Source organism: Diadema antillarum, unplaced genomic scaffold (assembly GCF_040938485.1).
Source record: "Diadema antillarum isolate AM-2024a unplaced genomic scaffold, OU_Dant_1.0 seq00000474_RagTag, whole genome shotgun sequence".
NCBI lineage: Eukaryota > Metazoa > Echinodermata > Echinoidea > Diadematoida > Diadematidae > Diadema > Diadema antillarum.
The window spans coordinates 478779-493188 of NW_027271441.1; the positions used below are offsets into that span (position 1 = coordinate 478779).

General features: G+C 37.4%; 1 protein-coding gene across 1 annotated transcript in view; it reads left to right on the forward strand.

The window, feature by feature from the left end:
* Positions 1 to 6243, forward strand: part of LOC139733389 (battenin-like) — a 28915-nt gene extending 22672 nt beyond the window's left edge. The window contains exons 10-15 of the mRNA XM_071644219.1: positions 295 to 563; positions 1176 to 1285; positions 1812 to 1931; positions 2679 to 2789; positions 3308 to 3473; positions 6168 to 6243. Of these exons, the coding sequence (XP_071500320.1) occupies positions 295 to 563; positions 1176 to 1285; positions 1812 to 1931; positions 2679 to 2789; positions 3308 to 3473; positions 6168 to 6229 (838 nt within the window). The 3' untranslated portion in view covers positions 6230 to 6243. The remainder of the gene's footprint in view (positions 1 to 294; positions 564 to 1175; positions 1286 to 1811; positions 1932 to 2678; positions 2790 to 3307; positions 3474 to 6167) is intronic.
* Positions 6244 to 14410: the final 8167 nt, after the last annotated feature.

Genomic DNA, 14410 nt, shown 5'->3' on the forward strand with positions numbered 1-14410 from the left:
ATATCAACCTATAACTCTATAACCAGGGGGAATCCGGGAATTCTGTAAAGATGGGGTGCATTTATAAAATTAAAGAGGGGCGCACGCACCCCTCCCCCATTGTTTTCTTTTTATTTCTTTTGTTTCAACAAAAAAATAAAGGGAGGGGACGTGCACCCGGTGCGGCCCTCCCTGGATTCACCACTGATAACCCCATTGTATTGCATCATACGACAGAAGAAGAAGATGAGAAGGAACAAGTCATCAAGGATAAATCAATTTCATCTTGTTCCCTGCACACCTCCGGTCTTTCAGGTACAGCTTCCTGGCCTGCTGTCCTTTCGTCTTCCTCTACATCATCACCTACTTCCTTGTGATTCAGATCCCGCCCGATGAGGACGAGGAGGATGAGGAGGAGACCCACGATGACAATGGCAACAACCGCTACGATATCAATGATGATGATGGTAGTGATAGTGATAGTGGTCGTAGCAGGCAAGAAAACCAGAATGAGGGGGCAGTACATACCCTGAGTGCCGGTAGAGTCCAGAACGGCCACTGCTACAGAACCACAAATGAGACAGGTGATTTTTGCCACCTTCTTCAAGAAGTAACATTTTGCACTTCATAGTACCTCACTGCCATTAGCAAAAAAAAAAAAAAAATTATATGAAAATTGATCCTTTATTGACATTATAGGCAGGGCTCGACACTAACGGTGGCCCGGTGGCCCAGGGCCACCAAAATTACACGTCAGGCCACCAAAATTTCAGAAATGAAGAATTTGGTGACCTGATCGGGCCACCAAAAATAAAAGTTAGTGTGGAGCCGTGTTATAGGTATAGATTATGTGCATTCAAATGATGTATACTTTGCCTGGTTTGATAGGAAGTCTTCAAGTTGATTCATGCTTGCGATTGAATGTTTTACATATTCATGCATAAATTGTGTTTTTACACATGTACGTACATAAAGCAAACACATGTCTGTACATATTTGTATGTGTGTATTATATGAATGTACTCAAGATGTATGTTTTGTATGTACAATAAGTATGCATGTGTTCTTCAATTCATTAATTGATTTTTATATTTTATGTATGATTATTTCTGAGTTGTACCCATTGCCGTTCGTGCAGACCTTCCCATTCATTTTTCTCATTCATATCACAATGTACTTGTCTTGTCCATCTGCAGAGCCACTACTGAACTCACATTCCAGGGAGACCGTTACCACGGTGACCAGGTCGACGATGTTGAGGGAGAGATGGCAGTGCTTCATCCTTATATGGAAGCTTGGAGTGACGGTAAGAAGGAGCTGTTGATGATGTCATCATTGGATCCTCCATTGTCATGGTGATGACAAACAAAGGGGCATTTCATCAAGCCACAAATTTGCTCTTAGCCAATCAGATTCAAGGATATCTACAGGAGCTTAAAACCATTTGTCAGAAAAAATAAGACAGAAAGTAAAGATTAAAGATTACTATTAATTGTATATGCATTTTTTTCTCTACAATATACTTGTTAAATAATAAGCTATGAATTAAAAAAAAATCTTAGGAGCGTATTCTCTGAAGATTGTGATTGTAAAGGCAATTCATTTTGTTTACATTACACTTCTTGAATGATATACAATGATTTTGATATCAATATCTTGTTCTTTGAAGACTACAGTGGTAGGGATTTTTTTTTTCCACAATACTCTGGCTTAATGATTTGCCATGTTTTTGGATTTTAAGTGTTTTTTCTCTGAAGATTGCACTTATAGGGTATCTCAGCAAAAAGCCTGGTATACTACAGTTGTATGCTCTTGGCATCTCCTTCTTGCAGCTCTGTTTGACCACCTTCGCATCGTACGTCTGCAGAGTGTCGGCTGCCAAGGCAGAGGATAAAACGAAGTATGACCAGTTCTGTCCGGAGCTCTACGCCTCGCTCCAACTCTGTTTCCAGGTGATGATGTTTGGCCCTGGAAGAAAATGTCCTGTAAAACTCTCTCACGTCACAGTGTGACAGCAACATATTTAAGTTGTTGTGCGGGATACATGTACCCAACTGGTTTATAAGCAGTTCTTAAACAGGTGGTTTCCTTCTTACTGATAACAATACATCAAGAATGATCATGGTTAGGCATTTGTGTGGACCCCTCTGAAAACCAGCCTTTGGCTGATGAGGGTGTTTCATGCCATGAGTGGAATATAAAGATTGAATTGAAAAGACCTCACTCCCAGTTTAGCTGGAGTGAAAACAAACAGCTCTCCCGTACGGTAAATGTGCTGGACTTGGAGTGTGAATTGATGTGAATGCTCTGCGTCGGTGTTCAGAATCTGGGATCTACTACGTGTATTTCTTTTAATAAGTAGTTTGTTAGGGATATTTCTTTTGGCTAAAGTAGATAATTTTGTCTGAAAAATGTGCTGATTGTGGGTTTGTTTTCACTCCAGTTGCCGCTAAATACTCTGACGTCTGACCATGAAGTAGGGTTTGTTGTCTGAAATCAAACATTCAATTTTACAATTTTTGTGATTTTGTGAAATGTGTAGTTTGGTCTCAACAGTCGAATATCTAGATTGAAATAGGCAGAATGATTGTAAGGTGTGAAGGTCAATGCGTTTATGGTCTCAATGGTGAGATATGTTGGGTTTCCTCCAAGATTGAATGCCTAGTAATATTTTTAGTGTGTGACCTTTGAACTCACAGGCCGCCCAGTTTGCCTCATTGTCTTCCGTCCAGCTGGTCAAGATCCGACGGATCGAAGTCCTGATGGTTGTCCAAGTGATGAATGCTGTTGTCTGGCTGTGTGATTCTGTGGTGAGTATCTTGTGTTACTGCCATAGGGGGTTTACCTTCTTATTTTTCTTATGAAAAAAAAAAAAAAAATTCTTTGCTGGGAAGCAGGCATTCTGTGGTCATGTGATGTCCTGAATACCGGTATGTTTTTGTACAGGTCAGCATGTTGACCATTAACCCAAGGCAAGACAAGGTGTCAGCTCATGCTGAATGCACATGCCCCCCCATGTGGCTTTCATCCATTCCTCCATACTGATACAATTCTGAGTTTGTTGTTTTTGTTTCTTTTTACTAATGGACCATAGCACTTTTGAGCCAAACACCCCAAATTTTAACTTGTTGAGGAAGAGTCCCGAGAATACTTGGCAGGTGTCTGTGGGAAATATGTTGTATAGCAAAATCGGTCCATCCTCAACAGGTTATTTTAAAGAGAATTGAACCTGTTATTTTTGTTATTTTTTTCTTTCCTCAAAGCGTTAAAATGTTAAAAATCTCTCCTAATTTTATATCCCTTGTTTCTATGATTTTATCACCTTCAGTACAAGTTCCTCCCTGTGTACATCTTGCCATCCTACATGGTATTCGTTGGCCTGATTTCGGGCGCTGTGTACGTAAACACGTTCTACATGGTCCACAATGATGCCAGGTATCCCCAAGAGCAGAGAGAGCTTCTAGCCAACATGACAGCTGTTTTCATTACTGTCGGTGAGTAGTGAGAGTCACTCTCTCCAAGCCAACCTATCTCACACTTTCCAAACTGAAAAGTACCATCTGTCACTACTTTTATACATGAGTTTAGAGGGTACCACGGTTCAAGAACTTTGCGTTTTCTATTTGAAGGATTCACCAGTCATAAACACTTACATCATGTATAAATCACAACTATATTCATTGCAAACATATTTATCAAATCCACCAAAGGACATCTGTGCAAAATTTTGCCAGGTTGATGCCTTGTGACATTATAAATCACCAGAAAAGCAGTTGATGTATAAACCCAGAGAGATATATCGTCGCTGGGGCGACAAGACCTCGTATCTACAAAATGTCAAATGTTCAGGAGAGCCAAAAAACATGGCGGCTAATGCACTATAGCGAATGGGAAAGCCTTTCCTTTGACATGCCGTGGTGGCTTCATTTTTGAGGTAAGACAGTTGGGATTTGGACAGGACATCACTCATCCAATTATTTGACCATTAATCCAAAAAAGTCATTTTTACCAAAATTGCAGATACCAGGTCTTGTCACCCCAGCCACGATATATGACCCGCTACAACAAAAGGATCCAAAAGTCTGGGGAGAACAATTTTCTGAAAATCAAATGGCAGTATTCCCTTACTCTTTTACTTTAATTTCATATATAGCACAACTCATAAAAGTACTCGGTTGCGGAGATATAGATGATTTCATCAGCGCATGTCAAGTGGTTGAGGAAATCAGAGTTTTGAGAAAAACACCTTCAAAGTTTTCCTTCCGACGATAACATGATCAAAGGGAGGCGAGACAGTTTTCACCGCTTCACAATAGAAGGCATGTTCCTAGCGACCTCCGCGATGTTCATTCAAGCTTAGCCCCAGCGGTCTACGCACGACCAATCAGTAGTTTAGGATGCTACGCACTGACCAATAAGATCACTCCCTCGTTGCTAGGGGCGGAGTCTAGCTGGGGCGCTTAACCCTATTACTTACCTGGGGGGGGGGGGGGGGGCCATAATGGCCCCCCCCCTCGACAAATTCCGCGACCATTCCGGCGCGCAAAATTTTTTGACCGTGCCGCTCGCTGACTTTTTACTTTCAAGTCTCGCGCAACTTTTGAGATCAAATTTGTCGCGCCCGGGCGTACCATTCCGAAGCTACGCCCCTTCAAAAAATTTTCGTCAACCTCAAAATTGCTCAAAAACGTGATTTTGTTTACAAAGTCAATACAAATTGTGTTTTTTCAATTAATTCATATAAAGATTCATATTTTTAATTTTAATGGCTGGAATCAATTTATTTCAGTATAATTATGCTTCAAAAAATGTGTATGACAAATTCTATTGAAAAAAACAACAAAAACAAAAGTTCGAAAAAACAAAGAAATAAATAAAAAATTGATAAAACAATAAAAAACATCAGAAATTAATTTTGATACTGAATTTTTTTTTACACACAAATTTTTGGAATGTCACTAGGAATATTTACACCAAAAATCAGCATTCCATAAGCTTTTATAAGCCAATTACAGACGAAAATGAGGTTTTTTGCATATATTTGCATAATTAATTGATTTAAAATAGAAAATGCAAATTTTTTGAAAATTTAACTTAGCAGTTTTGTAGATTACATCCGGCTTTATGTTCAAGCAAAATTTTGCGGCGATCGCGCGATCAACGGCCGAGATCTGAAGGGGGGGGGGGGGCCATAATGGCCCCCCCCCCCCCCCCCCCCCCAGGAATTCAAGTTCGCTAAATAGCCCAGGTAAGTTAAGGTTAATCCAAATCTTCAGACACGTTTCTCTTACGTTGAAAGTCGGAAAATCATGGCGCAAAAAAACGCTTTTTTCTTGCCTTTCCTTTACTCATTTAGCTTCATAATTTCGGCAGATGATAGACAAAACATAAGACTACAAAATTATGCCAAAAATAAAAATCCGATTTTATTGACCAATTTTGATGATGTGACTTCAAACTTGATTTTCTCGGCTCAGCCGTCAGCGACTTTAGGATCCTTTCGTTGAAGCGGGTCACATATTACTGATATCTTTGACTTTCAAGAAATAAATCTTTACCATGACATACCAATGATCTGTAATACAGTGAGCACCTTTACAATGATTAGGCTGGCATGGGTAACTGAACCCCATCTAAATGGAGCAACCAAAACCACACCCCAGTGTGTGTTGCCACCAACTATTTCTTTCGTCTACTCACGACGTACAGCGTATCCTGTCACCAAACATGTTTTGTTTGCATGATACATTGTGGAAGCACTACATGACAGAGCTGTGGATGGGGAGTAAGTATACAGAACCCCCCCCCCCCAACCACCACCACCCCCAAAAACAAAACAAAATAAAACAAAACACACACACACACCATGAAAATAAAAACAGAATGACTGCCTAAACTAAAATGTCATATGGACTCTTTCAGTGTGCCATCCTATTTCAGTTGCAGCAGTAAAACAAAAACAGGTGCAGATAAACCTCCAGTTAAAAGAAATTAAAAATAATCTATAAACAAAACACACACAAATATTCAGCTGCTGGTCTTTTTAGACAATTGATCTTAAGCTGCAGTGCAGATTGAATGTATGCTGTAAGAAATTTTGTACAGTTGCGCTTTAAGAATCAGTTGAGAGCCAAAAATGAGAAATTGTCTTTAGCCTTGATCTACATGTTTTGGTTTGTATTTTACAGGTGTATCACTCTGCAGTATCTTGATGACAGTACTCTACACCTCAGTACTACTTCCGTACTAAACTGAACTCCAAAGAAATTGCCATGGCAACGCCTCTTCTTGCATGTTTAGTCAGCGCCTCGCAGTGTTTTCAGAGGTACTTGCTCATCTCCGTTACCTGTTGTTCTTGGTGTGGACAGTCTGTTGTGTTGTTCATACTTGTGTTGAATCCTTTTGATGGCAACTGTGTGATCGTAATTATTGAAAGACACTCGTGCCAATTTGAATATGTGAAGTGCCCTCACAAGATGGTATGCCTCCGCGATCACCCACCAACAGGAACACAGACGTTCATTGCATTTCTTGGAATTGGTCCTCAGAGGCCCAAGTTCTGTTTTGTTTGCTTCCTTTCTGTTTCATTGTGTTTTGAGAGTGTAGCTTTTGCTCCAAGAATCTATGTTTAAAAATGGGGCTGGCTACTGATAAAGTCATAGTGATGCATTAAATGCCTTATAATACACTGTATGTCCTTGGGACTGTCTTGCCAAAGTCTAAGAATGATCTCAGAATATTGCTTGCTAATTTGCCAACACCATGCTGCAGCAGTGTATACAAACTATAGTCGGGGAAAGTATTAGGACCTACAACTAATGTCAGTCTCTTTCAAATGGAATTGCAATCTATTAAAGAAAAAAAGTAGAATTCAGAATTTGCAAGTTACATGCTATAGAGTATTGAAACGATGATGTCGCAATCTCTTGTTGTAGCTTAGTGCTGATTCCACACTAAATACCCTTTGCCCGTCTGATCACGGCTTTGGGTAATGGGCTTGAGCCCAGTATGAGCATGGTTTTAACTCTTTATGTGCCATGTTGGAAACCCCCTGTGTGTCACATTATTCTGAGACACCAACGTAGCCATGCTTTGAGAAAACATTCTGTTTTTCAAATCTTTGTAACTTCTATAGATTTCTGTTAAGCTGGACATGTAGTGAAAAAAGTTGTAGAGAAAATGCCAAGCAATGCTTTGATGTAAATTCTATGACAAATCGATAATTGTTTTTCTATCAAATGACCAGTAGCTACATTACTGTAAAGGCATGACTTTTGCACACAAAACAGTGTCAGAAACTTAGAATGAACACTGCTTGATAGTCACTCACCACATAAAATGCAGGCTATGTGTGAGACGATCGGAAGTGCGAGGAAAGCTTTCATTGTACTGCAGCATTTGGTGATTTATCGATTGGTTTGGGCGGGTTTGTGGGTTTGAGCAGAATATGGGAAGTTAGCACGCCGTCAACTGAGTCGGACGTGCGAACGTGGCACATAAAGAGTTAATAACAAATGTTGTATTCACAGATATTTGGATTGCATAATGTTGTTTAGGACTAATTTCCATGGAGATGAATGGCTATAATGTCACTATAGCAGTGTAGTATGAGCAGCTGCGAGGACGTATGAATGTCACTCTCAATTGAAAAGAATTATAGGAATAGAAGAAAATTTAGAAATTATATTGATTATCAGGGAAGAAACTTGCCATGAGAAGATGAACATTCTTTTATTCTCTCATCCCGATGCCACATTTTTACAAAATTTAGAAACTTAAAGGGGCTGTACAGTTCTGGTTGAGGTGGGGATTCATGTTTTTTACATTCCTAAGTGAGATAATGAGAAACCTTTTATGAAATATGAAAGAGCATGTAATTTTAAGAAGGATTCAACGTTTATTTGATGAAAATTGGTTTTCAAATGGCCGAGATATCCCAAAAAGTGATAATAATAAAAGACTACAGGCCACAACTTTATTAGGATCTCTTTATTTCACCTTGTTTTTGGATATCTCGGCCACTTCAAAACCGATTTTTATCAAATAAACTTTTGATACCCCTTAGAATTGCATGCTCTTTGACATCTTATAGAGTGGTTTGTGAATATCTCGCAAAATGTTAAAAGCTAAATCCTCACCTCGACCAGAACTGTACAAACCCTTTAAGCCTCACTCTGAGGCCGAAGCATTGATCTTAATAATAGAACATCTGCTGCTTTCTATACAACTCTGAAAGAATGCTGCAAATTTGTGGATCAATTTGTACATGTCATTGTTCTTGTATCCTGTGGTTCATTTGCGAAACTCTTTTTGAGAAACGACATCAAAATGTAACATATTTCCCTACGAGCTGTGTTTTACACTACCCCATGAAAATGCTTGTTTAGAATGTCATGGATGTTTACTATGCATGACAAGTGCATGTCAAATATCACAGTACTACAAATGTGTTAGTGAAAGTTGACAACCCAGAAGTGATAAATATATTGAATGACACCAAAATATTTTTTGTTTGGTTTTCTCAGGGAAATATACTTTTTCATACTTACATCAACTTAAAAGTAGTACAGCTTCAGAGTCGGTAGATTGTTGAATGCTTCGATAGAGATTGAGGTGTTGACACATCCATGTTGTTCGTGAAATTGCGATTACCTTGAGTTTCCCTGGCTCTGGTGTTATTATGGAGTTTTGTATTGCTGTGGCAGCTGAGAACTCAAATAATTTTTTTAAACGATAATTCTTTTAAAAAAATGCTTCCTTCATTTTTGGGAGGTAATTAGTATGATCTACATTCAAAGGGCCTTATTAATCGCAGCAAAATCTGACTACATCCTGATTCAAGATGGAAAAACGGTCGAAGATACAGATCATGCCTATTTTTATAGTGCATCTACACTTATAGATATGTGATGCATGATAATCGTTTGTGTACAACACACATCACGCGTATTATCCAATACTCATATTAGTGGGGTGGCTTAGTGACAAATATATTGATAATCGTGACACGCCGGACAAAAGTGTCATTTTTTCCTCAGACATTTGTATATATATGTGGATCAAAATTAGGGGGTGCTCCAAGAAATCCGCTAACAGAAAAAATGAGAAAATGCCCTTAATTTGTACATAACAATAACGTCTGAATTCAAAGACTATACACAGGGCATTCGCCAGGTTTCTGTACAATGCAATGCAATGTACACGGTTGCTAGTCTTAAAATTCAGACCCATAATATGACATATCATGTGCATGTTTACAGTAATACACCATTTTTACTGGTTTTCCTGTGGTAACATGTGGTTAGTCTGTGTTGCAGACCTGAGGGAGGTGTGTTGGAATAGTCCAGTTTTCTTAAGCACCTTTTCATTAGATAATTAGATATAATTTCTGGTAAAGGATTTTTTTAGTACTGTCTACCTCCTGTAGAGAAATGGCAAAGAGTGACATGTTACTCTGGCTCAGATACTTTAAATCTTGGGCAATGACTGAGCAAGGTGTAGGACTATGTCACAGCTCATTTTTTTCTCCCAGAACTACTACTTTACCAGTAGAAGAGCTGCATATCCCATTGAGAACTTAAGATTTTGGGTATTGCCCTACATATTTCCTAACAAATTTAACCCGTTTCCTCCAAGATTGTGTGAATTCCATAGGTTTAGCGCAGGGATTACCTGGTTCCCGTAAGCAATTTTTATAGTCTGCACTTCCCCTCTCTATATGTTTCTTATTTCTCATGGGGGGTATTCAAATGTTTAAAAAGGTTAAAAGTTTGTTTTCATAGATGAAGTTGAATTTAGACAATTTGAATATTTTTAAAAATATATTGATATTTGTAATTTCACTCATAAAGACTTAAAGCGGTTTGAATATTTTTGGTCTGATAGCTATGTATAGACATGTTATTAAAAAGTAAAAGCAATGTTTGATTGGTTCACATTATCCAAAGAGGGTGGGATGTAGTTGGCTGGTGAACAAAGTCTATGGGGAAGTTTAAAAAGTTGATAGAAATAAAACAAAATCGGCTTAGAGCAGAATCTAAATCACAATATAATATGACAAAATTCCCGACCCCAAAGGCGGTTGATTCTATGATGCTTTATGTCAAAATACATTCCACCCAAAATACATGTGATTGATAGGAGGAAAAAGTATAGTACATTAAAAACAATATCGTTCAACTAACCCCATTAGTCCAGCAGCATAATAAAATGATTGTTAAGTTTTATCGCCTTGTCAATTGAGAATGATGTTACATAATGACAATTATCAAAGTCAGCTAGATCTACTAGTATATCAAGAAACCAAAAAGAAGGGGTGGGGTGGGGTGGGGAGAGAAGAATGAAGTAAGTTATTAGTATCTGTAGTTTTGGTTTTCAGTATATTCATTTTAATTTCCTTAATTTCCGTTAGGTCATCATGAATTGGAGCATTTGTGTACTAGTAATCTGCCAGGAACAAACACAAGAAAAACTCCAAGGTCCTATATATACACTTTTGGGAGAGTGACTTGAAAAAAATGTTCAGGATATCACATTTTATGCATAATATGTGTAGGTCTAGGGGCATTTCATGAAGCATTTTGTCCGACAAGTTGTCGGACAAATTTGCTCTCTGCCAATCAGATGCAAGGATTTCTGTAGTTTGTAACAGTTTGTCAGAAAAAATATCTGACTAAACTGCTTCATGAAATGCCCCCCTGTTGTATCACAAGACATCCTAACATATACAGTTTTTGCAATCAAAGCAAACATATAAAGAGATATCAGTATTTTTCTCATCAAAGCGTAAATGCGGACGGTTTAGTCTGGAAACATGTTATCATAGAAATATTGTTCACATTTTGTGTTATTAACAATACTTAACATTGATTATACAGATTCATTTTTTTTACAGAGGTTCTTTCTATCCGTAACTCACACTTAAGAATAATTTTCAAGCACTAATTTTGGGTTTTTGCCTTTTATTATCCACAAAAAGGAGGACTCAATGCATAAAAGGTGTATGCTTTATTTTTGGAAAATGTTGAGGAGATCAGGAAAATTATATATATTGATGTAGATTTTGGACCTGAAGGAGCAGTTGAAGCATTTTTAAGAAACAATGCCTTGTGGCATCGTTCTTATCATCAAAAATTAATAATGACAAACTCAAATGAAAATTGGAGGGGGGAAGAAAAGACGAACATTATGACATGAGACAGCTTGGTAAAGATTAAACGCTAAAATAGACAATGCAGCCTCTTTTCTCAGTTCATGCTTATTCAGAGTGTGTGCTTTCTTTCCAGTACTGGTATTATTATTTAGATAGGTTAGGGGAATCCCTTTGAATTGTGTGATACATCATTTTAAAGCTTACAGCCTGCTCTTTCAGAATCTGTCCTTAAAGGACAAGTTCACCTTCATAAACATAAGGATTGAGAGAATGCAACAATATTAGTAGAACACATCAGTGAAAGTTTGAGGAAAATTGGACAATCGATGCAAAAGTTATGAATTTTTAAATTTTTTGTGTTGGAACCGCTGGATGAGGAGACTACTACAGCTTGTGAGTCATATGCGTACAACAGTATAAAGAAAATGTAAAGAAAATTCAACGTATTTTCACTTTTTTCGCATAATAAAAGAGCACTTGACTTGCCTCTTTCTAAAGGCAGGGGGAATAATATTACCCATAACATATGTCGGTAACGAGTCGGGGGAATGTGTACTTTTTTCAAAGGATGAAATTTTGTGCAATTCTCTTTATATTTTCCTTATATTGCTGTACGCATGTGACATCTAAGTTATACACACACTGCAGTAGTCTTCTCATCCAGCGGTTACTGCACAAAAACTTCAAAAATTCATAACTTTTAAACGGATTGTCCGATTTTCCTCAAACTTTCAATGATGTGTTCTACTAATATTGCTACATTCTCTCAATCCTTATGTTTATAAAGGTGAACTTGTCCTTTAAAGGACAAGTCCACCTTCACACGTGGATTCAGTGAATACAACAATATTAGTAGGACACATCACTGAAAGCTTGGAAAAAATCGTACAATCCGTTCAAAAGTTATGATTTTTTAAGGTATCTGCACAGTTGCGGCTGGATGAAAAGACTACCACAGTGTATGATGTCACATGCGCACATTCTAAGGAAAATAAAATGAGAATTTCACAAAACCATACTTTTTGAATAAAGTTCACATAGTTTCTTTGACTTGCTACTGACGTATGTCAAGGGTAATATTATTCCCCCTGCCTTCTGAAAGAGAAGTCGAGTATCCTTTTGTAAGCGAAAATAATTTATGTTGAATTTTCTTTATTCATTCTTTATATCGTTGTACACATGTGACATTACAAGGTATAGTAGTCTTCTCATCCAGCCTCGACTGCATGAGCAGAAACTTCCAAAATTCATAACTTTAGAACGGACTGTCCAATTTTCCTCAAACTCTCACTGATGTGTTCTACTACTGTTGCTGCATTCACTCAACCCACATGCTATAAAGGTGACAAATCTTTGTCTGGCGACTTTTTTGTTGATCAATTATACCAACCTTGATGGAAATCTCTTCAAATTCATAAGTTCTGAAGTCTCCTTTAAGTTTAACCAAAATCTATATATGTAGTTGCCATGGCAACATACCACTTAACACTAATGAAAAGTATTTCAAACCTCTATACATCCCGTCGATCAGTTGTACCTATTCAAATGGAATCTCTTCCAAACTGGAAAATAGCCTCCTGTTACTAACTTCAATTAAAAACCCTAGTTTTGGGTTGCCATGGCAACGCACAAATCAACAATTATATTTGACCCCTGGTTTATACTCTTGCTACCTTCTATACAACGTTCATATCAAATTTTGTGAAAATTGAATCTTCCTACCTGGAGAAATAAACAAAAACATGATTTTTAGAAAAAGTTCATTGACCTTTGACCTTTGACCTTTGGAAAAGTCACTCCAAATTCAATCAAAATATTTTACTTGTTCTCAATATTCTTCCTGCCAAGTTTTATCCAGATTGGATATTCCTGACCTGAGAAATAGCCAAAAAACCTATTTCACAAATAAAGGTCATTGACCTTTGACCTCTGACCTCCTTCCCAGCATCAATTTTCTTGGAGCACCCTATTTTTTGAGAAGGTACATCATGAAGTACCTTTGGCGAAAAAATCATGCTTTTGTCCGCCGTGTCACGATAATTTCACTAAGCCACCCCACTATATGTCCTCAGCTGTTATATCATGTACATAGACATTTGTGTAGAATTGGCTCATGTATATTTTGTAGGCTGAAACAGAATTCTTGCTTTATATTTTTTCTAAGCATATGTATATAGACGTGTATATGTTTTTTGAAAATGGCCACAATGTGTAATTTGAATAGATGACATTTATATGATAAGAGTGCATTTTTGCCTTGTACATTAAAAGAGATCTGTATTTGTAAAATCCTGGAACAAGATTGTATAACATACAGTGTAGATATATTGTGTAATATAATTATCATTACTTTGATATGAAAGGAATGGTAATATTGATGTCGTTGAATAAGTGGGATCTAATGTCTGTAAGCATGACATACAGTCAAAACATTGTCCATCTCACAGTTTCAATCTTTTAAAAAAGAAAAAAAAAATTGTAGGATTTCATTTGGCTGATACTTATACCATGGAATGATGTCACCTCTGATTTATAGTAAGAGTGGAAATTTTTGTGGGTGGGAACCAAAATAAAAACTTGCATTTTTTTTACTCTCTGTAAGCAATACTGTTGCACTATTTTGTTCCCGCAGAATTAAAACATGCAAAATTCATCTTACTTGACTGACCACAAAAAAAACTATTTGTGTGAAAACTTCCGCTTTTACAGTACGTCATAGGCTACATATTGTCGGGTGAGAATGAGAAAGGCATCAAGTTGCAATAAAAACACTTAGTGTTTGAGACAACTTAACACTTTTCTCATTCTCAACCAACGATAATGACCCACTTTTGCGCCTACTCATAATTATTGTGCACACATACATACGAGACCAAGCACACAATTAACCCAGTTCAAAATGTGCAGAGAAAATATTGTGAATATATTCCCGTGGGTTATTAATTTGCTCTTACCAAAAATAGCACAAAATATGCAAAAATTAATGTACATGTACCATAACAATATTTCTGTGTTTAAAGTAGTGGTGAAAGGAATGTTTAACATCTTCAATGTATAGATTGTGCTTTAGTAAAGTCATCCAGTGTGACTCTCGACTTCTTGAAAAGAGTCTCTATTACCTGTAGATTTACCAGAAACAAGGACATGCCAAAGATAGGACAGTACTCTAGTTCATGTATGAAGAAGTTGGTATTTGATCACACAGTCAGAAAAAAATCTGAAATGTGAACAATATTAAAGAAATGTCATCCCCTACCCCACCCCAAGGTGACTCCCATT